The 25,731-nt window shown below is 51.6% G+C and overlaps 8 protein-coding genes across 8 annotated transcripts; 4 read left to right on the forward strand and 4 right to left on the reverse strand.

The window, feature by feature from the left end:
* The first annotated feature begins 1,571 nt into the window (after positions 1–1,571).
* Positions 1,572–3,461, forward strand: H310_11651 (hypothetical protein). The gene is made up of 4 exons (XM_008878388.1): positions 1,572–1,983; positions 2,046–2,252; positions 2,333–2,950; positions 3,006–3,461. The coding sequence occupies exons 1-4, from the start codon at positions 1,623–1,625 to the stop codon at positions 3,359–3,361; spliced, it is 1,542 nt and encodes a 513-aa protein (XP_008876610.1). The 5' UTR covers positions 1,572–1,622; the 3' UTR covers positions 3,362–3,461.
* A 395-nt stretch (positions 3,462–3,856) lies between these two features.
* Positions 3,857–7,790, reverse strand: H310_11652 (hypothetical protein). Its single transcript, XM_008878389.1, has 14 exons — positions 7,623–7,790; positions 7,531–7,580; positions 7,357–7,473; positions 6,588–7,303; positions 5,943–6,496; positions 5,665–5,796; positions 5,426–5,602; positions 5,073–5,336; positions 4,709–5,026; positions 4,610–4,655; positions 4,467–4,553; positions 4,267–4,417; positions 4,108–4,204; positions 3,857–4,058 (listed from the first exon to the last, which is right to left on the reverse strand). Exons 1-14 carry the CDS (start codon positions 7,728–7,730, stop codon positions 3,906–3,908), a joined length of 2,970 nt encoding a protein of 989 aa, XP_008876611.1. The 5' UTR covers positions 7,731–7,790; the 3' UTR covers positions 3,857–3,905.
* Positions 7,791–7,920: 130 nt separating this feature from the next.
* On the forward strand, positions 7,921–11,415 carry H310_11653 (hypothetical protein). Its single transcript, XM_008878390.1, has 18 exons — positions 7,921–8,292; positions 8,338–8,646; positions 8,696–8,747; positions 8,804–8,898; positions 8,949–9,013; positions 9,059–9,104; positions 9,157–9,250; positions 9,301–9,446; positions 9,505–9,595; positions 9,647–9,708; positions 9,755–9,847; positions 9,911–9,963; positions 10,010–10,199; positions 10,250–10,379; positions 10,427–10,619; positions 10,674–11,061; positions 11,109–11,158; positions 11,204–11,415. Exons 1-18 carry the CDS (start codon positions 7,927–7,929, stop codon positions 11,391–11,393), a joined length of 2,613 nt encoding a protein of 870 aa, XP_008876612.1. The 5' UTR covers positions 7,921–7,926; the 3' UTR covers positions 11,394–11,415.
* Positions 11,416–14,932: 3,517 nt separating this feature from the next.
* On the reverse strand, positions 14,933–15,962 carry H310_11654 (hypothetical protein). The gene has a single exon (XM_008878391.1). The coding sequence runs from the start codon at positions 15,892–15,894 to the stop codon at positions 14,968–14,970; it is 927 nt and encodes a 308-aa protein (XP_008876613.1). The 5' UTR covers positions 15,895–15,962; the 3' UTR covers positions 14,933–14,967.
* Positions 15,963–15,995: 33 nt separating this feature from the next.
* Positions 15,996–17,054, reverse strand: H310_11655 (hypothetical protein). Its single transcript, XM_008878392.1, has 2 exons — positions 16,392–17,054; positions 15,996–16,344 (listed from the first exon to the last, which is right to left on the reverse strand). Exons 1-2 carry the CDS (start codon positions 17,025–17,027, stop codon positions 16,150–16,152), a joined length of 831 nt encoding a protein of 276 aa, XP_008876614.1. The 5' UTR covers positions 17,028–17,054; the 3' UTR covers positions 15,996–16,149.
* A 264-nt stretch (positions 17,055–17,318) lies between these two features.
* Positions 17,319–21,167, forward strand: H310_11656 (hypothetical protein). The gene is made up of 9 exons (XM_008878393.1): positions 17,319–17,575; positions 17,642–18,142; positions 18,192–18,312; positions 18,360–18,925; positions 18,980–19,258; positions 19,303–20,434; positions 20,486–20,639; positions 20,690–20,898; positions 20,942–21,167. Exons 1-9 carry the CDS (start codon positions 17,397–17,399, stop codon positions 21,056–21,058), a joined length of 3,258 nt encoding a protein of 1,085 aa, XP_008876615.1. The 5' UTR covers positions 17,319–17,396; the 3' UTR covers positions 21,059–21,167.
* H310_11657 (hypothetical protein) lies at positions 20,993–23,470 on the reverse strand. Its single transcript, XM_008878394.1, has 12 exons — positions 23,108–23,470; positions 22,982–23,052; positions 22,787–22,933; positions 22,638–22,738; positions 22,467–22,548; positions 22,197–22,370; positions 22,039–22,124; positions 21,853–21,989; positions 21,357–21,433; positions 21,269–21,300; positions 21,192–21,208; positions 20,993–21,133 (listed from the first exon to the last, which is right to left on the reverse strand). Exons 1-12 carry the CDS (start codon positions 23,445–23,447, stop codon positions 21,048–21,050), a joined length of 1,350 nt encoding a protein of 449 aa, XP_008876616.1. The 5' UTR covers positions 23,448–23,470; the 3' UTR covers positions 20,993–21,047.
* Positions 23,471–23,755: 285 nt separating this feature from the next.
* Positions 23,756–24,838, forward strand: H310_11658 (hypothetical protein). The gene has a single exon (XM_008878395.1). The coding sequence runs from the start codon at positions 23,915–23,917 to the stop codon at positions 24,452–24,454; it is 540 nt and encodes a 179-aa protein (XP_008876617.1). The 5' UTR covers positions 23,756–23,914; the 3' UTR covers positions 24,455–24,838.
* Positions 24,839–25,731: the final 893 nt, after the last annotated feature.

Here is a 25,731-nt window from a genome sequence, read left to right on the forward strand (position 1 = left end):
CCAATGAGGTCACGACATCCTAATGATGTGACGTGGCCTTCGCTGCAACTGACTACGACATGAGGAAAAAGCCTCTAAAAGGCACAAAAAACCTCCTACTGTTGCAGGACCATCCTGCGACCTGATGGACAGGGCAGTGGGGATGTTCTCGACAGAACAGGGTGTTCTGACTGAACGTGGCAAAGGCAGGGTGTTGGTGCAGCGGCTCTTGGTACTCAATTGGATCCATCGCCGAGATGTTTCAACACGGACGAGAGGTTGCCGGGGTACGCCCCCACCCGAGAGCAGTCGGGCTTTGCCAGTCCCCTTGGCGGACATGGCTGCAGCGTGATCGGCGGGATCGTTGACGCGAACTGGACGAGGCCGACGTTGTAGCCCAAGTCGGACGACAGGAGATGGGCCAATGACTCATTCAATCGGCTTCTACTCGCCTCCGTCCCCGAGATGAAGCGGTACGTCCCCGACAAGACAGCGCGCGTGAGTGACCAGTTTTCTGGCGCCCTCGTTCCATTTGCGTTCAAGTTGTGCAGAGCCTTGTGGTTGCGTTCCTGTCATGCGGCGGGACCAACTCGCACAAACCCAGTGGTTCCTCCCACGAATGGATAACGCTGCACCGACTAGACCCTTTGGCGACGACGGGCGTTCGCTGGCGAGCGCGTTTTCGCAGGGGGATGTGGCTTGGGTGAGATCCACACTCATGGTACGTTGGAAGACAGCGCCAGCGCCACACCCAAGTGCGCGGCACCCGTGACTACCGTGGCGTCCAGAAATTTGGACGTGTTTCTTGCCAACTCGACTAGAACCTACAGCGAGCACGTTGTAAAGACCTAGCCAACAGGCGCAACCAGTTTGTGAAATGTCCGTTGCCGCGGGTGATGGCCAAACTGCGGCGCATGTCAACGTTCGTCTTTGGTAACGCGGCCTTTGAATGGGCTATATGGCCGCTCGTGTTGGACTCGACGGCAAGGTGGAGAACACCAAAGCGACAGCAATTCTTTGTTGCTGTGCTCCTTTATGAAGCACTGACACAACAGACGCACCGACGATATGCCACAGCCCCACAGGTGCACCGAAAGCGGTGACATGCGACCTCTCTCGCCACCGAGTAGTACTTGAAATAGAATCATCCTAGACTCACTCCTTTGAAGTTGTTGTACGTACGATTGCCTAGCGTACCGCACACGACCGGCGGTGCCGAGAATCCGCATCCCTCGGTAGTCGCGCAGTGGCGCTTCCGACGTACCATGAGTGCGGATCTCACCCAAACCACATTCCCCTTCCAAACAAAACGCACCCGCCAGCGAACGCCCGTCGTTGCCAAAGGGTCTGGTCGGTGCACCGTTATCCATTCGTAGGAGGAGCCACTGGGTTTGTGCGAGTTGGTCCCGCCGCATGACAGGAACGCAACCACGCAGGTCACTCAAGCGCGCTGACTTGTCGGGGACGTGCGTGCTGGAAGCGACGCCAGATAGTACTCTCCGACAACACCAACGCCCGTGTAGCGTACGGTGCGCATCTGCAGCAGCGACCAACTCGGCGGAGTACGGTGCGCATCTGCAGCAGATCCATAGCTTCTGTCGAGTTGGTCGACACCCACGTCGAGACTCACAATCGAACTGGCCATGTCAAATAGTTCAAATAGTTGCTACCACGGTGTCGCGGCCATCGCGGCCGTGGTGGGGGTCGCCGCCGTGGTGGTCTTCCTCGTCCGATCGGTCCAAGTGAAGCCATTTATCCCGTCGCTGACGATGCCCGTGCACTTGCACCGCGTGGTGGTCGGTGTAGTGGACTTTTTTGGGTCGGTCGAGGGCCTCGGACGCATCACGTTCGACGAAGCAGACCAAGACGGCATGTGCCAGTTTTACGTGATGGGGTCGCGGTTCATCTCGGTGTTGAAGGCCGAACACGTCCGCACCGTCGTGAACGCGTCGAGCTTTCGCCGCCGCGAGCGCTTCTTCGACACATTTGTGGAGGCCGTCGTTGGTACGACGCTCGATGGATTATCCCTGGCCACAACATCCGTGCATATCGTGCGTCGTGCTTAGGCGAAAAGGCGCTGATTCAAGTGATGGGCAACGAATGGAAACTCCATCGCAATCTGGTCGCAAAAGCGCTCGGGTGGCAGAACTTGGTTAGCATGGCCCCTGTCATGGGCTCGCTCTCGAACGAGTTTGCCACCGTATTGCTGGCAACGAAAGGACCGAGTGTCGACGTGGTACCTCTCCTCAAGCATCTCACTCTCGACATCATCGGTACGTCGCTGCCCCATCCAACTCGCGTGAATCCCGGCCATGTAACAAGGACGTTCGGTAACTCACGTGGGCTGTTCCAGGCGCAACGTCGTTTGGAAAGTCGTTTGGGGCGATTCAAAAGGCAGAGTGCCCCGTTGCCGACGCGTTCAAGTTTCTCCTCAACGACTTGAGTCGACGACGCGTCCAAGATCCGCTGAGCCCAGCGAGCTCGTTTTACTGGATTCCAACCGCCGCCAACAAAATGTACCACCGCCAGTCGGCAATTCTGCGCGCCACGATTGACCAAGTCGTGGCATCTCGGTTGCGCCCGGTCCACAACGCGGATGGCACCATGCCAGTCCACCAAGATCTGCTTCAGTATTTGGTGGATGCAGCGAAAGAAGAAGCGTCGGGAGTGACCCGCCAGAGTTTCGCCGACAACCTGCTCACGTTTTTGTTTGGAGGCTACGACACCACGAGTACCGCGCTCGCCTACGCTTTGCATCTTGTGGCGGCAAATCCACGCGTCCAAGAAAACGCGATCCTAGAAATCCACCAAGTACTTGGACCAACGGACATGCCTACGTACGACTCGATCAGCAAGCTCACGTATTGCGCCGCTGTGATCACAGAGTCACTGCGCTTGTTCCCGCCCGTCCATGTCACGATGCGGACGCTCGAAACCGACCTGGACGTCGGTGGCCATCACGTCCCCAAAGGTACACACCACACTGGTGGTTTGACTCGCTCTCCCAACGACGGCAATGAACGTAGACACCAACGTGCTCTTGCCAATTTATTGGATCCATCGGTTCGAGGCGAATTGGGGCCCCGATGCAGATGCCTTTCGACCTGAACGGCACCTCGGAGACGGCGAGGACGACCATGTCCAGATCCATGCCAAGGACAAAGCGTTCCGCATGATGGCGTTCTCGGGCGGCCCGCGCAGCTGCGTCGGCTTTCGGTTCGCCATGATGGAAGCTGTCATTGCGCTCGTTGTGATTCTTCGTCGATGCAAACTGTCCGTCCCAGCGGACGCTCCGTCCGTGCGACCGGTCGTGGCGGGGATTGTCACCAAGCCAGAGCATGGCGTATGGCTGCACGTTGAGCCACGCGACAGCTCGACTTGAGATCGTTCCAAGGCTGGCCCTCCTCCGTCATGACCATACAATAATATGGAGCGACGCTAGCACTTTAGGTGATTTGGCAAGCTTTTTCTGCGGTGCACCACGTTCCAGACTCTTGGGTGCTATGTGACTGCTAGCTGACGGCCCAACTGCACACAGCTTTTCGACGTTGGCTGGAGACCACTGGTGGATCATCGAGCGATGCCACGGAACTCACAGAGGACGACAGTACTTGCGGCAACCTCTGTTGGATGTCCAACGAAACTTGGATCTACACAGCGAGCTAACTACGACGGGCACGCTAAGCATGCCAGCATCGTCCACTCTTGCCCATGCGAATTGGCATCGAAAAAGGCGACGACGGCAAACTGTACAGGACTGTCGCCTCCTTGTCACAAGGCACGCCGGTGCCGACGTCGCCCACGAGAGCGTAGTCTTCCGTGTAGTGAATTGATGTGCGAAACAAGAGGTCTACCCGGCCGGGTCGCCGTGGCAAGCTGACATGCTAATTTTCCCATTTGGTCGATGGGCTCGATTCGTCGACAGGTTACTCGTCGTGTAGAAGCTGACTAAAGTACTCGCGGTGGCTGTACATGCGATCAAGTATGGGCTTTGCGTGGGGAAGCAAGTGCGCCGTAATCGCCCACAACGGCAGCACAATGTAGTTGAGAAAGTTGAGCTGGACCATGGATTGTGTGCGCTACCGACCGCCGATGAGACACGACCACAGGGCTCGAACGATTCGTCACCTTGTCGTCGAGTCCAAGCAAATGCGGTGCGAGGGGAATGTCCAGGGCCACCGACTTGGACGCTTGGGATTGAAATTCGTCCAGGATACGATCGACCCTACACACCGTCCAGCGTCAACCCAAACACTGGAGCGTTGTGGAACCTTCCGCGCGCCATACCATTGCACGACCGCGTCGTGGGGATGGCCAAGCGCGCCGACATCACTCGCATGCACGACAAGATTCAGAAACGTTTGCTTTTGAAACTCAAGCTCGGACACGTCGACATGGTATGCCAAGTGGGCGACCAAGTCGGCGTGATATTGCATGTCTGACGAGAAAGTGAAAACCCAAGAGCCCATGGCGGCGAGCGTGCCGACCTGTGTGTATGATGCACTGCACGATCGTGCTTCGCGCGGCGGCGTACTGCGCTTTGGTCAGCGTCGCAAAAATGTTTGTGACAGGATCTATCGTCGCAGGGCTCAACAACATCACTTTAGCCATCCCGTCGGGCACGGTTTACCTCGCAAGATGGAAAAGAGCACAGCAATCGAGTGATTCTCCAGCACCTGCCAACAAACCATCGATCGTCGTGGACAAGCGGACGACGCGCAGCACGTACAGACACATCGTTGTACCGCAGCGCCAGGTCGGACGCTGTGGCCACTTCAAAATCGTTGCTGTGACCAGGATGGTCCAAGTCGTGGCCCAGACACGCCACCAACGCCGCGATCAAGTCCAAGTCTTCAACACTCGCGACTGGATTTGGTGCCAGCAGCGTGTACGCCATTTGGGTGACGGAGAAGGCGTGGTAAAAGTTGTGGTACCGGACGTCCCGGTGGTGGTGCTCAACGGCGGCCACGAACGCAGCAAATGTCGTTGGCGCAATGTCAAACGCCGTGAGAAGGTTCATGCTGTGAAACATGTCGGCCAGGATGCCCTACACGACTTTGGAGCGACACCGCGTACCATCTGGACAAGCATACATGGAGCTGCGCAAACGAATACGCAAACACGTTGAATTCGGTCGTGGCAATCGATGCTACGACGGGGACGACTTGCCGCCGTCGAGGCGACGACGCGGCTGGAGGGTTTTGGTGGCATGGCATGCGGTGCGTGAGGCGACCGATCGCCTCGGACATCGTGACCGAGGCGTCCGTGTGGAATGGCTGGAGGACACGCTGCGACGGTGTGGCGCGGAGAGCCCCGCTGGCGTACAAGAAGGAGGCGGCCGAATCATTTCGTGCCCTCTACGTGTAAAAGTCGAACCAGTGCGATTCAGTGTTATGTCATGCGTCGTGGCAGATCAAACCCCGAACAATGCACAACGCGAACGAACCTGCGTGGGACGGCTTCGCTTCCGATCAAGTTGAAATTTGGTGTACGTGAGCAGCGCGGGGCTCTTCATGAGAATCGTGGCCACCGTTGTCGCAAACACGGCCGTCGTGCCGCTCTTGAATTGGCTCAAGTGGTCGAGGTTGCCGCCACTGCCGATCGGAAACAGCGCTTGACTCACCTGGTCAGGCCATGTAAGCGCAGTCATCGGATCGAGTCGACAAGAACATGTGGTTGTCGCACAGCTATGACGTGGCCATTCGAGTCTACAATCGGAAGCACCACGCACGAGTGCGACGCGTCGCCATCGTCTGCTCCAACCACGGCCTGGTTCGCGTTCAACGTGACTGCGTTCAGCACCCGCACTTCATTTGCCTATCGAAGCAAGTCGAGTCAACCTCTCGATCGTGCCGCCACTCGATCCAATTCGCATCACGGACTCATGTGATACCACATTTTCCCCAAGAAGCATCGTTCAGATAAGCGCATGTCGCCTGATGCATCGATGGATCCCCACCTACCTGTACGCATTCCCCAACGACGGTGCTGGCGCCGATCAATAGTGGCACTGCGTCACATACCCCGTGCTCGGTAAAAGCCCACAGCTCGTTGTGAATAGTGTCGCACACGTAGAAAGAAAACAAGGACGTGCCAAAGAAGTTGGCGCCAGCGGTGCACAGAAGACCGAGCTTTGTCCCGCCGTCATGTGCTTGCCAAATCATGTTGTTGCACTGCAAGAGGGCGGTGAGGCGATTTAATAGACCAGCTTGGTTCTCTTCTCGACATTTGACGTGGTCCAGCACCCATCCCTGGGCCGCGACGGGCTTGACAAATAGCCACACGTCGCTGTCTTCCGGCTCCATGGCGTCCATGGATGCTGCAGTGCACATGACGCAGTGCGCCGAATCGAGCGCGACTGCCATGGCGCAATGGATCGATGAATCACTCGTGAGGAACCAGACGACGTCCAAAGGCGCCACGCGACGCGGCCGCGCCGTGTGCTGGAATAGTGAAGCCGCCACGACCGAAAAGTCGACGTGGGCCATTTGCTTGCCAGAGCTCGATGATGCAGTGCCTAGCACACCAAGGGGATTTCGTGAAGGGGCACACGATGCAACAAATGAAGTGGCCGAGGATGCTGGAAGCGGCAGGTGTGGTCAACGTACGAGTGAAGGGCTTCGTGGACGCTATCGTGGTGACCATGCGACTACCTTCGCCCAGTTCAAACACATACACTGCGTTGGCTTGTGTGATGGTTTGGATAGCCATGAGGGCGCGTTGAAGGTCAGCATGGGCGTTTTGGGCGAAGAGGCTGGCCGACGAGTCATGATTTCGTCGCAGCGAATGTGCGTCGGCTAGACACGATGAAGTTGTCGACAGTGCCGACGCCACACGATGCAGCAACGTGTGATTTAGCGGCGCCTTCTTTGCTGCCCACATCGTTTGAATCGATGGTACGACAGTTGAGATGAGGAAGAGATCGATGTCGATAGCGGATGTGTGGCACGAACGGAGCTCCAGGATGCCTTGGATCTGGCCGTGCAGGATGATCGGATATGCGATGTATCCGATCGTCCGCGTGCCCAAGAGCCCATCGATGTCCATCGCATGATAGTAGCTCGCGTGCGACTGCAGGTTGGCAATGCACAGGGGCTTTCGAGTCGAGAGAACTTTAGACGCAATGCAGGTAGTGATGCCGAAGGACTGGCCGACGAGGAGGTGGCCGCCTGTGGATCCTGCAACGTCGAGCGACGTCGCCGACGTTGTGTACAGCACAATGCAGTCTGCATGCGGCGAGACGGCCATCTGGAGCGACTTGAGGATCTGAGTCGTTGCAGCTTCATCGTCGTCGGTCAGATGGGATTCAATGGCGCATAGGTCCCTACACGCGACCAGGTCCATCAACTGCGTCCAAGCAGATCCCGAGAAACGCACTGAAAGAGCTGCGTGCGGCGAATGCCGTCATCTGGTGGAATCGTGGCCAAAGTAGCTCCCGCGGCTAGCATGGGCGAAGGTGGCGCGAGTGGTCGATGTGGCGACGGCATGTCGTCACTGGCCAAAGAACAAACTCGTTGGATATGCAAACGTGACAGACATGGCAATACATACCTCGGTACGGAATCGTCACGTGGGGCCAGCGGTACTAGTGTCAGTGGCTTCTACACGAAGAAATGAACGTCGACGCTGCCACAACGACGTACCAAGTCTCCGATCGGATGGCGCTTCCGCCGAATCGTTCGAGGGTGGGGTGGCGGTGACGGCATGAAATCGCCGATTCCCAAGGTGAACATGTCTGTCGGTTTAATCATATGGGCATCGTGTGGAAGGATCGACGAGGTCGACGCGGTGGACCGGACGCGGCAACGAATGGTGTAACCTGTGTAACTGGCAAAGGCAGTTACTCTCGCGCGTGCACGAAAAAGGATTGGATAAAATACGTTTATATTTGGCCAATACATGTGAAGAAGGTCAAATCAACGCATTCAGCTGATGGCCGACGACGGCATGGACGGAATACCACCGACGAAGTTCCAGGCGATTTATGTCGCTGGTGATGTGGAAGCATACACATCTACGCTGCGGGACGCTTTCATGAAATGCAGCGACTTTGCCAGATGCAAGCAAGATCTGTATCGCTCAGTGGAGTCGTCCCCGGACGTCCACAAGGCCACCGCGACATTGGTTGCGACGTTGCTGAGTGTATGGACCGACTCGACGACACCGCTCGCGTACTTGGTTTTGATGACACTGAGCGATCTTGAACGTGATGGAGTGCTGCCAGACGACTGGCACTCGTCCGTCCTGCCGGGCGATCTGCGAGGTCAAGTTGCAGAGGTGGTCGAGGTCGCGTTGACGACTCACAGCGCTGTGGTACGTCCACCTCTTTGAATCGTTCCATTTGATGGGATGCAATAGAGCCCCAAGGTGGTCGTCAAGACGCTGTCGCTGTTTCGAATGGACCATGTTGGCACAGAGATAGTCAGGTCGTACACCAAGAAGCTCCTGGCGGACAGCGCGTTCGTGTCGGTGCTCAAGTGCATCGAGCACTTTACATGGATTGAATGGCCGCATTTGGACATGCTTGAGACGTTTGTGGCGTCCAAGAGCTGGCCGATGGCAGAACAGCTTTTGAAAATCATCCAACCGGCGCTGGACGCCGGCGCATATCGCGACTTGACCAAGGCCCTCGTGGCACTCTCGATACACCACCAAGAGCTCAAGCGGGTACTACCTACTGACAGACTTGACAGAGTTCTCATCAAGATGGACGCAGGCACATCGATATCTCCACCAGTACAACTTGCAAGATGAATATCCCCATCTTGGTACAGGCCGTCGATGCTGATCTTTTATCCGCAACTCCATGCTCACGAATCCCCAGAGAGTGTCTATCGCCTCGAAGCCTTGAATAAGCTCTGTGCCCAGCAAAAGTGGGCGATTGCCGCGAATTTTGTCGGCAACAACTCTGTGCTTCAAGTACATCCATTGATAATGCGAGGCACGAGCGGTCGTGACCGCGTGGGTAGATGGACTTGTACCACAAAATGGTGGCGGCTGGGCAAATTGGCCTCGCCAACGACCTGCGAGACAGGTTTTGAAGTTACTACCATGCCATGTCGTCATGGAATTGTGGTAGGTTTGACCTGTCCGAGCTGGGTCCACGGTTGGATAGCAATGTGGCGGTACAGTGCACCGATCACGATTAAGCAAGGTGGCGACGTCGCTTGAGAGTAGGTTGAAGGCACGTCGTACTTGAGCCTGGATGGATTTGAGATCGTGTGGGTCGACTCGGGCACGGCAGTCCACAACATGGAGACGTACTGGAACGGTAAATTCGTTGATGGTGGAGAGAGTCCACCGCCGTGACGTACACTGGAGATGTTCTTGCGCAGGAGCAGATTTGCTGGATTGGACTCGATGTCGAATGGAAAGCAGTGTTTGAAAAGGATGAGATGGCGGTTGCAAGTATTTTGCAAGTCGCCGTCGGGTCTAGAGTATTTATTGTGGACTTGATTCGTTTGGAGGTATTTCATGCTTCGTGCTTGCCAGAGCACGTAGCGCTACCTCACTTTTATGCCACAGACATCGGACGCATGCTTTGTGAGCTTGCAGCGGCTCTTGACCCTACCGTCGTTTGTGAAGATCGGATTTGGGTTCCACTCAGATCTGAAAGGTATGCCATCGACACGGCCTAAACACTTCTATGACGCACTCTCTTGTCCAGTGCTCCACCAGTCCTTTCCCGACAAGTGCCAGCCCTTCCAAACCGTGATGGGTCTGTTTGAAGTACGATGCAAACTCTTCTGAATTGGCGCACTGACGCCACCTTCAGATTGAGACGATCTTGCGCAAGGTTTGCCCGACGTACACTGGAAAGAGCTTGTCCGATGCCACCATGTTCTTGCAAGGGCGGCCCCTGGACAAGGTAGTGACACGAATTTCGGATGATTTTCAGCGGTGTTGACCAGCGAAAATTTCCTCTGTGCAGCGTCAGCAATTGTCAAATTGGGAAGCCCGACCACTTCATTCTTCTCAACTCCAGTACAAACCGCACCAATACAAGATGGCATTCCCGAGAAATGGTTAGATACGCGGCACTGGACGCAGCATGCTTGATTCCAATGGCAAAGCAACTCTTGGAGTTGGACCCCTCGTTGCTGCCACATCATTTGTCGTCGACGTCGCTGGGTCACATCCACGGCGACGTTGTTATCACCAAGGCGCAGCAATATCGACAACTTCGTGTACAACGCATCACATCGACGCCCACGTTGTCGGTGGGTCGTTGATCTTGCTGGTGTGGTGACTTCATGGTGGCTTTCCTCAGGGGAACTTCGTGATGGAGTTTCTTCAAGCACACCCGAGTGGATCGCAGGTCGAAATTCTACCGGCAAACGACAAAACCCGTCAGGCACGCGACGTCATCGTAGCCAACAGCTTGTGCTTAATGGTGAATTGTACGTTGCCAGATGAAGCGTTGATGGTTTTCAGGACATATTTGTAGCCAAGCCGCATGTGGCGATTCTGTGCCATGGAACACGGTTGGACCTCGTACAGCTGGCTAAACTCGCGGGGGTGACCAGGCGAAAAGTTCGATTTGCCACCCCCCAGGAATGCCTTCAGGTGTTTGGGTACGCACCGGGGACCGTGCCTCCCATCGCTCACAAGGCGCCGGACATATGCGTTTGGCTTGACAAGTACGTGAAATTCCATTCGCGCTGTCATTGTGCCACCGCTTTCACACGTTGTAGGGATGTTCCGCCGTCCATACCGTTATTGTTTGGGGGAGGGCCGCATTGTATTTTGAAGTGTACTCTGTCGACGCTCTTACTGCTGGTGCCCCATGCCAACGTGGCAGCGTTGAGCGTCACGCCAGACGTTAGCTCGTCAGGTGCAGTGCTCGAGCCCAAATTTCTTGCCGATTCCATGCTTGGCCGCGTGGCAAAGTGGTTGCGCATGACGGGCGTCGACATTTTGCATTGGGACATTGTGGCCAATCCGAATAAAAAGGACATGTTGGCGCTGGCTTCGTCCGAGAGCCGCATCATCTTGACCCGGGACCGGAAACTAGCCCAGCATCGGGAAGCATTTGCTTGTTATGTCGTCGCCAGTGACAACGTCGAGATGCAATTCCAAGAGGTACTATGGACAATCGCAAATGTGCTGTCACGTCAATCGTGATCTAGATCAAGAATTACTTTGGCATTGAGTACCATGAAGCTGAGTTCATGTCACGGTGCGTGGAAACGCTTGTATTGCTGACAAATGACGGCGATATTAGATGCGCCAAATGCAATCAAAAGGGCTTCCACATCGTCGAGACGGCTCAGGTTGTCGGACGCGACGACGTTCCGCAAAAAGTCCTCGATACTGTCGACGAATTTTACGAGTGCAAGACGTGCCGTCAGCTGTATTGGGTTGGCCCAAAATACAGCACCGCCCACGCAAAAATGAAACAGATATTTCAATAAAGACTTTTCGTCATCCTTCCAACGATCAGTGTGTTTTGTGGGGAGATATCGAATTGCTTGATAACGATGGACATATTTACGGGCGTTCGACTTTTCATGAGGTCCAAATAAGTTCCCCTGAATTTAAACAAATGGTTGAAGCAACAATCAAGGAGAGTTTCAAGTGGAAATACAGATTCATGCAGGTAATGAAACATCTCGGCTACCCATGGCGTCAACCAATTTGCTGACATTGCACCATTGTCCACAGCACGATTGCTAGTGATTCATAATCGTGCTTCGAGTTGTTTCCAGGAGAGGGAACACAGTTTCGCGCTACAACAACAGATGATTAGCAGAGCAAATAGAAGAACGCAATACTCAGCAATGCCACTTCCAAGATGTGACGTGTTCTCAATTAAATATTCCACTTGCCTAAAGCGTGCGAATCCTGACAACTTTTTTGAACAATCATGTGACTTACGGCGAAGTCTTCGTGGCATGGAGCCATTTGCTGTATCCTGAATGCTGAAATCCCTTTCACCAACTTCTGAAACTGACTGCTCCACACTTTTTGTCGCAGGAGTTGATCCAGTCTTTCGAGGTGAAAGAGCTAAAGTTGATCCGACGCTTCGTTTCAGTACTGCAGCATTCTTAGGACTGTGCGACACATCTTGAGCATGACCGGACTTTGTAACTTGAATTGAGGTGTCAGGTATCTCCAAGGCTTCATTTTTTGAGGTGGTCTTGGCAAATTGTCCATTAGCATGACTGAGGATATCAACTTCATCGTCCCCATCAGCATCATCTATTGAATTAGAACTGATTTTAGCAGCATCGATCGCAACGATAATCATTGGTGTTACAAGTTGGACGTACCATCTTGAAAATTCGCCATAGGCTTGTGAACGGAGGTGGAATTGTGATATTCGTCATGGCGGAAAAGAAGTGCTTGTGTCAGTTTTTGACTTTGGCTGATTGGGAACGTCAAATCATGTTCCTCGATCGAAGTCTTCGCATTGCCCGGTGTCAAGGTATTCTTGTCATCACGGAAACATTGGTGTGGGTTTACAGCTTCATGTGCGCTAGCATGAACTTTCGCATAGGAAGTGGAGAGTTGACTTGGTGCTACGTGCAATAACGCGTTAGTTGGATGGCTTAGGACGACAAAGGAGGCATTACAAGCGTCGCCAGCTGGACGCACAAATTCCATGGACATCAACGCACGCAAGGAATCTTCATGTATTGGTGAAGTTGGTTCCTTGTAAGCGCTCTGGCGAGGCGAAAGATCGACAATATCCTCTGATACGAGAATGTCATTGACCATAGAGTTTCGACTGGGTTTCGGTGAATTAGTGCTTTCTTCATACTTGATTCGACAGGTGGGCTGCCTAGATCGAGAACAGGACCCACAATAGAGCCTTGAACTATGCAATCGTTTGAAGGGGAATTCATGCAGCTTGTCGTGCTTTGGGCCAAGTTGGGTGACAATCGAACTTTTTTGCTGCCGTTTCCGGATTTCGACCAATCTAAACCAGCGACAGTTGAATTGGCAGAAGAATCCCCTTGCTGTCGTAGCAAGTCGTTTTTCCGACTTTCAGATTCCTGTGGTGTCTTCCTTGCATGAGTGACTGAGCGCTTCATGACCGGACTTGGATTAGAAGGAACAACTATCATGATGTTATCGTCAGATTTCAAGGAATTTGAATACTTGAGTTTTGCGATAGGCGCGTCATTTGAAAAACGTTTGACTTGTCGGGCCAACGTCGAGGCACCGAAATACCCCAGTTCGGTGAATTTTGCAAAGGATGTGCGCGAGTGTGTAAAAACGACTTGGCTTGGCTTTCATCTGAAGATGTAACTACAAAATTCAAGAAGCGTTAGATTTCTCGTGACATGATACAGGTTGTTATTCACATGAAAATCGCGAAGGTAGCTTCGGGCAAACGTTGTTTGTTTCTGCGGAGATTATTCACATGCAATTACGCTTATGAGCGCACCTGAACTGGGAACATAATCTATCCCACAGTGCGTGCTTGAAGAGCTCAGACATTGATGGCGAGATCTCGAATCAGCACATAGACCTGACTGGTCCATTCGCACAAATCCTGGAACTTGTCGTGCAATCGTTTGAGCACTTGCATACTTCATGTTTGCTTTAGTCCCTGAATAAACTTGACAACGAGAGCTCGAGCTTGAAGAAATGTTTGAGTGCGCGTCATACACTCTCGAGGCTACAACACCATTCGAATATAATACAATCTCACTCAACCATCCCAAAATAGGGATGAGAGGGAAATGTATGTCCCGAGATAAATTACCGTGCGCAAGAGATCTTGCTGTTGTGAGTGATTGAGAACACGATCTGTCACAAGGAGATTGCTCGATCTTCATTTTCTTTGGAGTGGCTTGAATTGAATGTATGAGTGCTCGTTTCAAGGGCATTTTTGCCGCCTTTCGTGGTGGTGGTGGCGACGCATTCTGGATGCTGTCGTCCGACGATTCAGGAGATAGATGATGACCTTTTCTGAATATCAGGTGAATATATTTATGTTACAAACGTACCGTGAGGTGAGAAGAATAATGTTCCTTGACCAGCAGATGTTTCGACATTTCCAGGCTTTGGCTCAGAGCAAACATCGGAGTTATTCAATTCCGATGGACACACTTGGGAGCTCAAATGAGGTGAAACTGAAGATATATCAGAAGAATATGACATTTCCGAGCTCTTTTCGGGAGATGGCAAATCATGCAGAGGAATCGAGACAAGTGCCTTTGCATGACTGGCAAATGCTCGCTGTGGGTATACGTGGTCAAAGAAATTGAACGGGCCCTTCTTGGCATTGCTCCGGTCGCCATCGTCCTTCGAACTGCTAATTTGGCGTTCAATCACTCCTACTATTCTAAGTGTCACAATCAATTCATCGAATGCAATTTGAGGCACCTCGAGTTGAAAGGCATGGATCGGCGCGGGATTCCATACTTCTTTCCATGGGTTTTCCTGCAGTCCACTGTGAATTGTTGAAATTTTGAAATTTCCTTCACCTTCTTCATTCACTTCTTTGCCATCACTATGCCAAGCTATTACATGTGTCATAATATAGACAATACTTGAACAGCCTCAGTTGATCAGGTGAAAAGATGCACCGTGGAGGATCGTTGTTTTTGTGAAGTGGCTCTCGTGGAGGTTCAACACAACGATCAACAGTATTGTGCCCATACTTTTTGAAATACGCTGATGCAGTTGGATGCGGAAGCATTTTTCCCAGCGACACTTGTGTTGAGGCCTCGTCATCGTTGGCGGAGTTAAGGCCTCTTGCAGGAAGAAGAGTCTCACGGATGTTGGCACAAACCCATGGTATGCCTCCACCACGGTAGTTCCTTTGCTTCCGTTTCCCCACCTTGCTATGCATAACACGCTGCTTGGCACTTGCCATCCAGTTCATCCTTCTTCGCGCCTTTTTTGTTTTTGAAAATGATGGAAGTCATGTTGCCTGGATCCAGTAATACTAGTAATAGATACTAAGTTGATGTTGCAGCTCTGAACAAAACAATCACAATGTACTAAAGGAAGATTGCATGTTGACCGAATCAATTACACTTGCTGCATGACAGCCATGAGCTCCGCGGGGCTGGCATTTCCAATTAATGCGTCGCGAATTGCTCGGTACTGCTTGTTCTTGGGGTTCAATTCCACTGCTCGCTCGAGACTTTGAATGGCACGCTCCAAGAACGCCTCGTCTGGAGTTTTTTCATACTTTTCAGCGTACATGAGACCAATGTTGAAATAAGCGAGCTCGTTCGTTGGGTCAAGCGTCGCAGCGGCTTCAAAGTGCTCCAGAGCTAACGCTTGCTTTTCACGCAGCTTGTTTACCTTGTACATTGTGCCGAGGTTGGCGTGCGCAAGAGACATCTGGGCTTGAGTGGCTTCTGGATCGTTCTCCACAAGTACTAAATATCGTTCGAAGCTTGAAATCGCATCGTTACTCAGAGCAAACTTGCGCTGGTTGGTCACTTGGTCCTGAGCATGCTGGGATAAGGCAAAGCCCAAGTGATAGTAGAACTCAGACGACGTAGGGTTAAGTTCTGTGGCCTTGCGCCAGCTGTTCACGGCTTGCTGCCATTGCATCATCACGTTCAAGGCATTTCCCATGAGCGCATGAGCAAACACCATGTCCGGGTCAATTTGGATCGCTTTTTCACACTCTTCCAACACCAGTGGCCATTTCTGCGCCTCGAAATGACCTAGGGCCTTTTGCAGATGCTGGACAGCGCGGCGTTGGACTTCTGAATACTTCGGCTTGGTCGCTTCACTTAGACGGCTTGGTTCGTCTGCTGAACGCACGGTGGCCGTCGTCGCGTCAACCTTGGCACCGACCACTAGTTGGTTGGAATCGTCGTTCGACATGAGGGCCGCGAGAACGACGAGCACGGGAATACAAAAGCCAAGCGAGTACATGAGGATCGAGTGCTTGCGAGATGACTTGGTTAGCTTCGTCTTGTTCAGTGCTGGCCTGCCCATCCAATGCGAAGTGAAGTCGCACCCGTCCACTGTCAAACGCGATCTTTCTACTCTTCGATAGATTGACCGGCATTCATGCCAAGTTCAGTATTACTACTATGCACGAGTAGTATGTAGTCATGATTAGTAATACTAGTTGAGCCAACATCCGAGGGAGTCGGTGGTATGAAGGGATTTGGTCAACGCGGGCTTCAGATACAATCGCGCGCCTGCGGGTAAATACATAAACTTGAAGAAGAAACTAGAGTTCTTAAACTAAGACTGCGTCTTTCGGCGTTGTGTGGGACGTCCAGAAGTCGAGAGCGGAGAAAACTGTGCTTTTCGCTTGAGCTCTTCTTTTGCCTTCTTCTCCTGTGCGCGTTTGTCGACAAGAAAATTGAACTCTTTGAACTCTGTCAACTTCGGGCGGCGAATGGCTGGTACACCAATCACACCCGCCGACCGCAGCGTCTACAAATTCAATAAAGCTGGGACTTCGTCAAGATTAGGTAAAGTACCATGCGAAACTGAGTCTTTCCGCCACCAACGTTCCTGAACCCTTGGGTGGCTTGGTGATACTGCTGATTCTTGCGACGCTCTAGCATGACTTCTTGCCGTTTGGCCTCGATTTCGAGAAGTTCCTTGGTCGTTGCACTCACGCGCACTGACGTTCGTCTCGCGGGTCGTTTGGCAAAATTGGGAGTCAAAGGTTGCGTCAATGGTCGTTTCTTGGGTGTATATGAATTGGAACGCTTGGGCTGCACCTTTTCTCGAATTGGAAGGGCTGGTTTTACCACCGAATTCCGTGGTTTGGATAGCTTTGGACTGACAGGTTTCGTGGGCATTCGCTTCTTGTACGGTGCAGGAAGCGGTTTTGGACTGGGCACAGGAGGCTGAAATAGCTTTCGTACGGTGGAAAGACGAGGTTTGGAGAAGTTGGGACTTCGAGGTATCGTGAGTCCTCTCTTCTTCTGGAATGTCTTACGCGGTCGATTGGAGTTTACATTATTCGATGATACGGGACCAATGCTCTTGACACGTAATGCACCCTGGACTGCTTTCGACGGTTGTACCACCGATAGCGCATCGTTTTGCTTGGAGAGGTGGCTTCTTGCAGCGAATCTCGTTGTCATGGCATGTCTGTCGCCCGTCATCGCGAGCAAGCTTGTGCCAACGTAGAGAACGAATTCAAAATTTGAAATATTCGGATAATATATTGGTATATCCGAATGCATAGAAAGAAGATTTTCATTTATTTATCGCCACGCTTCCACTATTTTTTCTACTAATGGAAGCGCGGCGCGGGGAGCACGGGAGGGTGGCAGGATGAAAGAGTGAAGGAGAACCTTCTAAGCGCGCCCTGCGATGCCGTTTCGTCGCAAAGGCCACGGATGAGATGTTCGAGGTTTGGAAACGAAATTGTCATGAACAGATTTGTTGTTGATGCCGAAAGGTCACTTGTATCCGGTGGGTTATCCGAATCGGTGTCGTTTCAACAGTGTGCGAACGGCGGAATCGCAGTGATGGCCGTTCCGGCACGCGTGCGAGGCATGTGCCGTCATGTGGGAGCTGTCGTGAAGACGAACTTAAAGAAACTCGTCAAGGCACGTATGCGAGGAGAAACGTTCCGCAAATGGATCGGTCGAAACATTGACAACTCGGTGCTTGCATCCAGCATCGACATCTTTCAAGTGATGCTTGGGTAAGTCTGGCACACTACTTGCACATGTTGATTCGGTGGAATGCAACGTGATGCGGATGCATGTAGGTTGCTGGTCACGGTTGTGTACTTTACACAGAACTGGCAGGAGTTCAGTCCCAACTTGGAATCGTCCGAGCTCCTCATGTTGCAGTGGGTGATCGGTGTATTCTTCTCGCTAGATTACGTGATGCGCATGTACGCGGCAGACAGCCGGCGAATGTTCTTTTTGAGCCCACTTGCGCTTGTGGATTTTGTCACGATTTTGCCGCAATGGCTGGAGGTGCTATTCGAGGCAAACGAAGAGTTCAGGTCGAAGGCCAGTGCCATGAAGACCCTCCGTGCGTTGCGATTCCTTCGAGCATATCGGTTGCTCGTATTTTCCAAGTCCGCGAAAGGGCGACAAGGCGGGGTGCTCTTTTTGACCGTTATGTCGATCATCATTTGTTCGGCCGGGGTCATCCAGGCAGTCGAGTCGTGTTCTCCTGGGGACATTGAGGGCAAAACCTGCCAGACTCTCGAGATCTATAACGCGTGTTATTTTGTCGTGATCACCATTGCTACGCTCGGGTGAGCACAGCTCGAGACAGTTGGAGAATCTGACGGTGGTCTGCTGTAGCTATGGTGACATTGCACCCAAGTCGCGCAATGGCAAAGTCTGCGTGATTTTCCTCATCTTTTCGACGGGCATTCTCCTTCCGTTGCAAATTAGTCGCTACAGCGACATCCTCAGCCGCGAGGTACAACGCGAGTGCGATTGTTTTAACCTCGAGTGAGATGGTGCTAGACTGAATACGACAAGTCGTTCACGGCCAAGAAGGAGAAGAATCCGCACATCCTCATCTGCGGCGAAGTCAATTCCAGTCCTTTGGATTTTTTTCTGCGCCAGTTTCTACATCCCAACAACATGAACTGGAAAGACAAAGTTGTGATTCTCTGCCCTGGTCTACCCTCCCACAACCTCAAGCGTATTCTCCTCAACAGTGCGTATGAACAGCGAGTTGTGTACCTACAAGGCAGCGCCATGTTGGATTCGGACCTTAAGCGCGCTGGAGCCGCCAACGCCCGCCTCTGCTTTGTGATGCTCAATAAACTGTCCGCGGATGGAGATCGAAGCGATACAGCGTCGAATTTACTCACTATATCCCTTCGCCACCACACCAAGCGCGTGCCTCTATTTGTGCAAGTACTGAAGACAGACAACATCCGACACGTCCATCTATCTGGAGCAAGCAATATTGTGTGCGTCGACCAGCTCAAAATGGGGATGCTGGCAAAGTCGTGCGTGATTCCGGGACTGTGCGCGCTCGTGTGCAACATTCTCTTTACATTTCGACCATTCTACAAAAAATCGTATGCTCTTTTCTCGTCAAGAGGTATTCCTTATCAGTCTCCATGAATATCTAGGACTTTATGGACTTCCGAGTTTTTGCACGGATGTGCCCACGACATTTACGAAGCTCGCATCCCCTCCTTCCTCCATGACCTCATCAACGTCTCAACGCTGACGTTCATCATGTATTGTGAATACGACATCCTTCTCCTTGGCGTGACTGACAATTTGGACGAATTTCGATTGTTTCCGTCGAAACTGCGGCTGAAAAAGTCCCACACGATTATCATCTTGTCCAAAACTCCCGATTGTTCAAGGTGGCTTGAAGGCTTGACGCTGACAACATTGCTAAAGTATTTCATGACAATGCATTTTGCATGTCTCACGTGCGTTGTAGGTACCAGCACATGATTCCAGACTTCGTCGCCATCGCGGACGCTTGGCTAGGTGGCTCTCTTAGTGCCCGCCTGCGAACAACGGGCGAGAATATGCGAAAGTCGATGAGTTTATCCCGAAGTCATACGATGCGAACGTTGAAATCAGCCTTGACAATCAAAGGGGAAAGTGGCAACCAACGCACTGACCGCAGTGTCAATTCCCAAGTCCATCCGTGCAATCCACCTGACGGTGATGGCGGAAATGTCGACGACGATGACGATGATGATGATGACGAAATCGTTGCGGCGTACAACCCCAGCCTCTCGGGGGACCATCAAGATTTGGCAATTGTTGTATCCGTGCCGGCGACAGATCCACCAATCGGAATCCCAGTATCATCTACCCCACAATCCGACACCAACCATGCCACGGAATCTCACATGAGCGGTGTCACTACCCACGCCATGCCAAAACAGCTTGCCCCATTGCAAATTCAACGACCTCACATCAACCTCGATCCTATATCGCCCAGTGCAGGAATCCGGTCACCAGAAGGTAGTATTTTGCCACAATCAACTCCCTGTGCGCCGCCCTGCGCAACTGATGCATCAGCCCCAAAAAACGCCCGCAAATCGACGATGACGTACTTGGCGTTTGCAAATTTGCACGTGCCACCAGACCTTTCCAACCACATAATATTGTGCGGGATGCCCAATATGCTGCATGATTTCGTCGCACCATTGCGACCGAATTTTCATCGGACCAATCACTCCACGAACAGCGTCACTGAAGTCGACGAACTTGGCAAGGAGACTGTCCCTGTTGTGCCAATCGTCGTCATATCACAGGTCCCCATGACAGAAAAACAATACGCCAGCATCTCAATGTTTCATCAAGTTTACTACGTCAATGGCTCTCCTCTGCACGAATCGGTGCTGCGGGAGGCGTGTGTCTTCAATTCCAAGAGCATTGTGATCATCAGCGCTTGCATCCAAGGTGATAACGAAATCGACCAAAGAAGCCTTCCCTCCGACTTTATCGATCAAAATTTGATCGATACGGACGCCATTACGCTGCATCGATTCATTACAGAAGCTTGTGAAAGCAACTGTCCAATGGATGCCCCGCTCCCAACCGTCATAATCGAACTAGTACGGGGATTCAAACGAAGTCAAGAGTATTGATTGGGGAGTGAATTGTAGAGTCGACCGAGTAGTCTCAGATTTCTCAAGGACGATCACAATAAATCCGCCCAAGACGCTGAGATGGCTGTACACGTCAAAGCCATGACCAAACAGGTGTTATCAAGAGCAGATGATCCATTAGATAACATTTGCCACCCGCTTTACGCCGCTGGTAAAGTGGTTCACAATACGATCAACAAAATTTTTTCCTCTTTTGAATAGGCAAAGTGTGCGTCGCCAATTTCTTGGACGCATTGTTGGGAAGCTGCAATTCATACGGGACGATGGTCGATTTATTTCATTTGCTGATTTTGGGGGAGCCAGCGTTTGAATCGACGTCGAACACAAGAGTGATCGATCAGATTCCAGTGCCAAGGGAATCATGGGGAACCGCGTACGGTCAATTGGTTCAGAACATGTTAATGCACCAGGTACACTATGTTGCAAAGTTTCTGATATTCACGCCACACTTAGGACGCGTTGGTGATAGGATTGTATCGATCACGAGGTGGAGGGTTGTACTTTGTGTTTTTGAACCCTTCGGAGGACGTGGTGGTGACCCCTCAAGACAAGTTGTTTATCATACGTTAACAACACAAAAATCGGTTTTGCCCAACACGACAACGAAGTCCCCCTTCGGGTGCCACCGCAGCCCCAGAATTTTGACTAGGACATTGAGAATGAAAACATACCTTGCGCATTATAACTTCACGGCAGTACATACCGTCCGGAAGGTCCATCCTATGATCAAACAATTGCAGCATGAATATTTCGGCCGAGCGTGTTGATTTTTCTGCGTACCAGGTGAGTCCATTTGGAGTCCAAAATGAAAGCTGGACAATAGTTTTTTCAATGAGTTCGTTTAAGATTTGTGAATCAAAGTTTTTACCCTCGAGTTTCCGCATCCTAACGCAAGAGACGACTTCACTGGGTTCCATCGAAATGTTTTGATTGGTGAACTGCTTACTACAATCATAATCACGACGGCCCAGTCAAAACATTAGACTTCTTCAAAGGAATCTTAATCGATGCAACAATCGTTAAGACAATATCAATATAAACAAACTCTTTGTTGAAGCCCAGTACAATGCCAACTATTCCCTAAGCGACGTTGGGGGGGGAGCCTCCAGGTAAAATATGAACAACCGAATGAGTGTATGGCAGTATCCTCAATACTAGTATAGATAATGCAATCTACACCAATCGAATACACACGTGGTGAAGAATTCAAACCAGAAAATACATCGCCAGGATGGATTGGACAAGCACAAGAATTTCGGTGTTGAAACATCCATGTAAACAAGGGTACACAGGCTTGAACCTCAAGCGGTAATGACCGCATCAGTTATAACATAACATCACAACATCGCAGTGTTTTCCATTACCTAGCAAAGTGTGCAACGCCATAGTGTCAGTTTTCCAAATCCAAATGTGGTATGGCATCGCGTCGTTCTTGGTCGCCAAGTATCCAGCGTCATGACTCCATGCCAAAACCCCCACGCCAACTTTTGGTACTTCTTTTCTGTGAAATCAGCTTGGTTACAATCACAACTCGTGTGATAATCAAGTACAATGGATCAGGCGACACATATGTCACCGTGTGCGGTGGCCCTTCTAGTGCCCAGTCATTGGACCGTTTGTCTTGCTTGTAAATATCCTAATTAGAAATATCAAAATAAATATTCGATAGATTCGAAAGCGCGCGCTTCAGCCAGCAATACAATCGTACCGCATTGCTGCCAGAAGTGCTGGAAGGAATAAACGTGGGATGGTCCAATTCGGCAATGCACTTCCAGTGCATGTGGCTGAGGAGTCGAATTTTTTCGTCGAATGACCCCACAGCGAGGAATTGGCCAGATGGCGACCACACCATGCTCTTGATGCCTAACGCATGTTGATATGCCTACGACATCCTCAATCCGGTAGTAATCGAACATAATACATCGCAAGTCGGGAAAAGTTGACAATAGTCATGATAAATGTAAGAACATGCGAGTACCTCGAACTGGTGAAGCAAATCGCCATCAATCGAGTAAAACAACACGCGGTACTCTAGAAATGTATCCCGCACTACAATCGCTCTACACTACGATGTGAGGCTTTTGTTCGTAATACTCCAGATGTTTGAAAAATATCAGTTAATACATGCGCACAACATCAATGGGCATACCTGCCGTCCATCGACCATGACAATTCAACCATGTCGTAACTGGCGCAATCAAAATGGCGCACCAACTCCCACGACTCGACGTTGTAAATTCCAATTGCGTCCTAAGCACGAGTCATCAGTTCCTTGGTACAGAGGAAGGCTTGAGATACCTTGCACTCAGAACGCTCAGCGACTGCCAAGTACGTTCCATCCGGTGAAAAGGTCATGCCTTCGGCGCCGAGCTTGGGGTGTCGGATCACATACTTGGTAGTGTCGACGAGGGACCACACAGTGGCGTGAATGCGAAAGTCTGACACCTAGGCGGGTACGTTGGAACAAAGTCAGCGAGGAGATATGGATGTTACGGTGATGATGTGCCTTGTATCGGGGGTCCATTTCGCTGCCACGAGACCGCAGATCCCTTCGGCAATCTTGCCTAATGAAAGAGTCATACGACGTCGAAGACGAAAGCGTGATGAAAGTGGACGAACAATGCCATGTCGGGTCAAGAATGGAAAACACTTGGACAATTGCGCGCTTAAACATGGCACAAAAGATCAATCGCATGCTTTCCGTATCGTGTTCGTCATGCGGCGCCCATTGAATGGCGGATATCATATCCACACATGTATACAGCTGGACGATGCTCAAGTTCATCGTCACGTCGCGGACACACAATCGCGTATCCTTTGCCACTGCCAAGTAGCGACCGCATCCACTCCAGCTCATGATGCCTTGGCTGTGCGCCAGGAGCTCACTCACGTTGGTTTTTCCAGTTCCATGTCCACTGGACGTTGCTGCCGTTGGCGGCGGTGGTGGCGCATAGCTCATCTTGACTGTGATTATTCCTTAGAACTCCAGGTAATGACGCAACTGGGTTGGGTAAAATACAAAGCATATTTTTAAGCTTTTGCAATAAAATTCAATTCAATTGATTAAAATGTAATCTTGTCAGTGCATACGACATGTATCCGACAAATTCTTGCAACGGGATTGGACAACCGACAGGAGAGAAATATTTGATTGGATGGGGAAACTATAAAGAATCGCATTATTGGTCGATGCCAATGTCAAGCACATATCAAGAATTTAGCAACATACTAGTAATTGGCTCTATTTGTCCATCATTTTGAATCCATCTCGACCCCTTGATTTGTGTCTGACACAAGTGCTCAGCGCGTAAGGAAAGGGCCGAGGATCCGTGTTTGCCCATCTCTCAAGTACCTCCAAGCGACTGCAACAGACTTGCCGACGGCACGGCGGGGTGCGGTCCCTAAAAACGTACTACCTCGGGTAGCATGGACGGTCAGGTCCAACACGTGCGGGTCGTTGGGGCGGAACGTGACGACTTGAGCAGAGTCGGCGCTCTTGAGTTCGACAATCGACACGGGTCGAACGCGGCAAAACACACGGATGTTGCCGGCCATTTCCATCACTGGGTTGCGCAAATGCCGCCGTGCCTTCATTTCCTGGGCATACAACTGGGCCAGGTGATCCTTTTCTTCGACCGCCGCGCGCACCGCCGCTTGCATCTACAACATGGAATCGCATCCATGGTCGTCAGGGGTACGACTACGCACCTTGGTCGTCGCTTCGGCGATCCCAGTTTGCTTGGCTTGGTCCATCTGCGCTTGCAGAGAGGCCTTCAACGCGTCCAGCTCGGCCTGCAACGATGCAATCTGCTTCATGTTGGCTGCTTCACTGGCTTTCAGTTGCTTGGTCCGACGGGTGCTTTGCGCCGCCTACGCACAACACTCGGTCGTGTCGAATCTTGTCGAGAGGCCTACAAACCTCACGCTGGTCCACTTGCCACTGCGTCGCCGAGTCAGCCAGGCTAGACAGATTTTATTTTTCTCTTGCATCCACGACGACAACATGCAACGGTACGCGGTCGATTGGGTCAATCTATGGGCTTCCAACGTCCGCACAGTCGCGAGGAGCGCGTTTTCGCTCGCTTGTAGCGCTTTCAATTGCTTCTATGGATGGTGCCAAGAACGTTGACAGGACAGGTCGTCGACGGCGCGTGGACGTACATCATGCTCTCGTGTGAGCTCGTCGATTTCTTGGGCATGGCGCAGACCCAGCGCCTAGAAGGACCACCGAGATACCATTGAGACGACCCTTACGTGGTTGGGCGCACAAGACGCACTTGTTTCACGAGTTCCTACACGTGGGCATGGTTGTCGCTTATCGTTTGGAAATCTGACGCGAGTTTCGCTTGGCTTGGTGCGAGTTCGTTTGGATAGTTCTGCACCGAGTGTGGTGAGCGAGAACCGTCAATAGCACACGAGGTGGCACGCAGACCTATTGTATTGGAATTTTCAAAGCTGTTTTTCGAGAGAACAAGGACGAAGTAGGCCGTTGTAGTGTGTGTGGAACTGATGTACCTCGGCCTCAGCTTCATATTGGTCCATGTTTCATGCTCCAGAGTGCACAGACAGACGAAGTGCTGAAAATAACTCTATTGGCTGCACTTGGCCAATGATGGAATTGTCGGATTTCCCATGTTAACCATACATAACTTTCTCAGCTAGGCAACAAACTAGATAGCGGCGGGAGCGGGTGGTAAATCAGCAAGTAGAACCGCAAGTGGAGCAAAAAGATCAATGTCCAATTGAGGTGGAAAATTAGGTGGCAAGGGACTGATTGCAGGTAGTTGAAGGACAAGGCGCGAATCCAAGTGTATGACAGTGTTGGGGGCGGCAATCGGAATTGGGACCATTGCAGGCAAATTGACCCCATGATGAACAACGTGGTGCACTTTGTAGGAGGAATCTACCAAATTGGGACGTTCCAGTTTAATGCAGATGATGTAAACCACAGTACCAACAGTCGCCCACTGGTTGGCTTTCCAATCAAGACCACCAATATCATCCCAATTCTGGGACCACCCCACTTCCCATTTTACAGTTTGGAAATTCTCCCAATCGACGCCAGGAGGCAATTGAGCGTTGTATGGAGGTTGCCCAAGGACTCGACGCGGCAAAAGGCACAAATCTGGCTCAAGGCGGCGGACGTTTGTCTGATACGCGGCACCAGAAATCTTTAAAAAAGTTGTCTCAGTGTGGGTGGCAGCACGAAGAACTGCAGACAATTCTTGGACATACGTTTCGTG

The sequence above is a fragment of the Aphanomyces invadans genome (genome assembly GCF_000520115.1).
Source record: "Aphanomyces invadans strain NJM9701 unplaced genomic scaffold supercont1.33, whole genome shotgun sequence".
NCBI lineage: Eukaryota > Oomycota > Saprolegniomycetes > Saprolegniales > Verrucalvaceae > Aphanomyces > Aphanomyces invadans.

Excerpts from the sequence above, each read along its gene's own strand:
- H310_11651 (XM_008878388.1), top strand. The coding sequence starts at position 1,623 with ATGTCAAATAGTTCAAATAGTTGCTACCACGGTGTCGCGGCCATCGCG. Across the intron at positions 1,984-2,045 it reads ATTTGTGGAGGCCGTCGTTG|GCGAAAAGGCGCTGATTCAA; the intron begins GTACGACGCTCG and ends CGTCGTGCTTAG. Across the intron at positions 2,951-3,005 it reads TGGCCATCACGTCCCCAAAG|ACACCAACGTGCTCTTGCCA; the intron begins GTACACACCACA and ends CAATGAACGTAG.
- H310_11652 (XM_008878389.1), bottom strand. The coding sequence starts at position 7,730 with ATGATTAAACCGACAGACATGTTCACCTTGGGAATCGGCGATTTCATG. Across the intron at positions 5,797-5,942 it reads TCGTTGGGGAATGCGTACAG|GCAAATGAAGTGCGGGTGCT; the intron begins GTAGGTGGGGAT and ends TTGCTTCGATAG. Across the intron at positions 5,337-5,425 it reads AGCGAAGCCGTCCCACGCAG|AGGGCACGAAATGATTCGGC; the intron begins GTTCGTTCGCGT and ends TTTTACACGTAG.
- H310_11653 (XM_008878390.1), top strand. The coding sequence starts at position 7,927 with ATGGACGGAATACCACCGACGAAGTTCCAGGCGATTTATGTCGCTGGT. Across the intron at positions 8,293-8,337 it reads TGACGACTCACAGCGCTGTG|AGCCCCAAGGTGGTCGTCAA; the intron begins GTACGTCCACCT and ends GGGATGCAATAG. Across the intron at positions 10,620-10,673 it reads ATATGCGTTTGGCTTGACAA|GGATGTTCCGCCGTCCATAC; the intron begins GTACGTGAAATT and ends CACACGTTGTAG.
- H310_11654 (XM_008878391.1), bottom strand. The coding sequence starts at position 15,894 with ATGGGCAGGCCAGCACTGAACAAGACGAAGCTAACCAAGTCATCTCGC.
- H310_11655 (XM_008878392.1), bottom strand. The coding sequence starts at position 17,027 with ATGACGGGCGACAGACATGCCATGACAACGAGATTCGCTGCAAGAAGC. Across the intron at positions 16,345-16,391 it reads GAAAGACTCAGTTTCGCATG|ACGCTGCGGTCGGCGGGTGT; the intron begins GTACTTTACCTA and ends TTGAATTTGTAG.
- H310_11656 (XM_008878393.1), top strand. The coding sequence starts at position 17,397 with ATGGCCGTTCCGGCACGCGTGCGAGGCATGTGCCGTCATGTGGGAGCT. Across the intron at positions 19,259-19,302 it reads ACGCTGACAACATTGCTAAA|GTACCAGCACATGATTCCAG; the intron begins GTATTTCATGAC and ends CGTGCGTTGTAG. Across the intron at positions 20,435-20,485 it reads CAACCGTCATAATCGAACTA|AGTCGACCGAGTAGTCTCAG; the intron begins GTACGGGGATTC and ends AGTGAATTGTAG.
- H310_11657 (XM_008878394.1), bottom strand. The coding sequence starts at position 23,447 with ATGAGCTATGCGCCACCACCGCCGCCAACGGCAGCAACGTCCAGTGGA. Across the intron at positions 23,053-23,107 it reads TCTTGACCCGACATGGCATT|GCAAGATTGCCGAAGGGATC; the intron begins GTTCGTCCACTT and ends CTCTTTCATTAG. Across the intron at positions 22,934-22,981 it reads ATACAAGGCACATCATCACC|GTGTCAGACTTTCGCATTCA; the intron begins GTAACATCCATA and ends GTACCCGCCTAG.
- H310_11658 (XM_008878395.1), top strand. The coding sequence starts at position 23,915 with ATGGACGGTCAGGTCCAACACGTGCGGGTCGTTGGGGCGGAACGTGAC.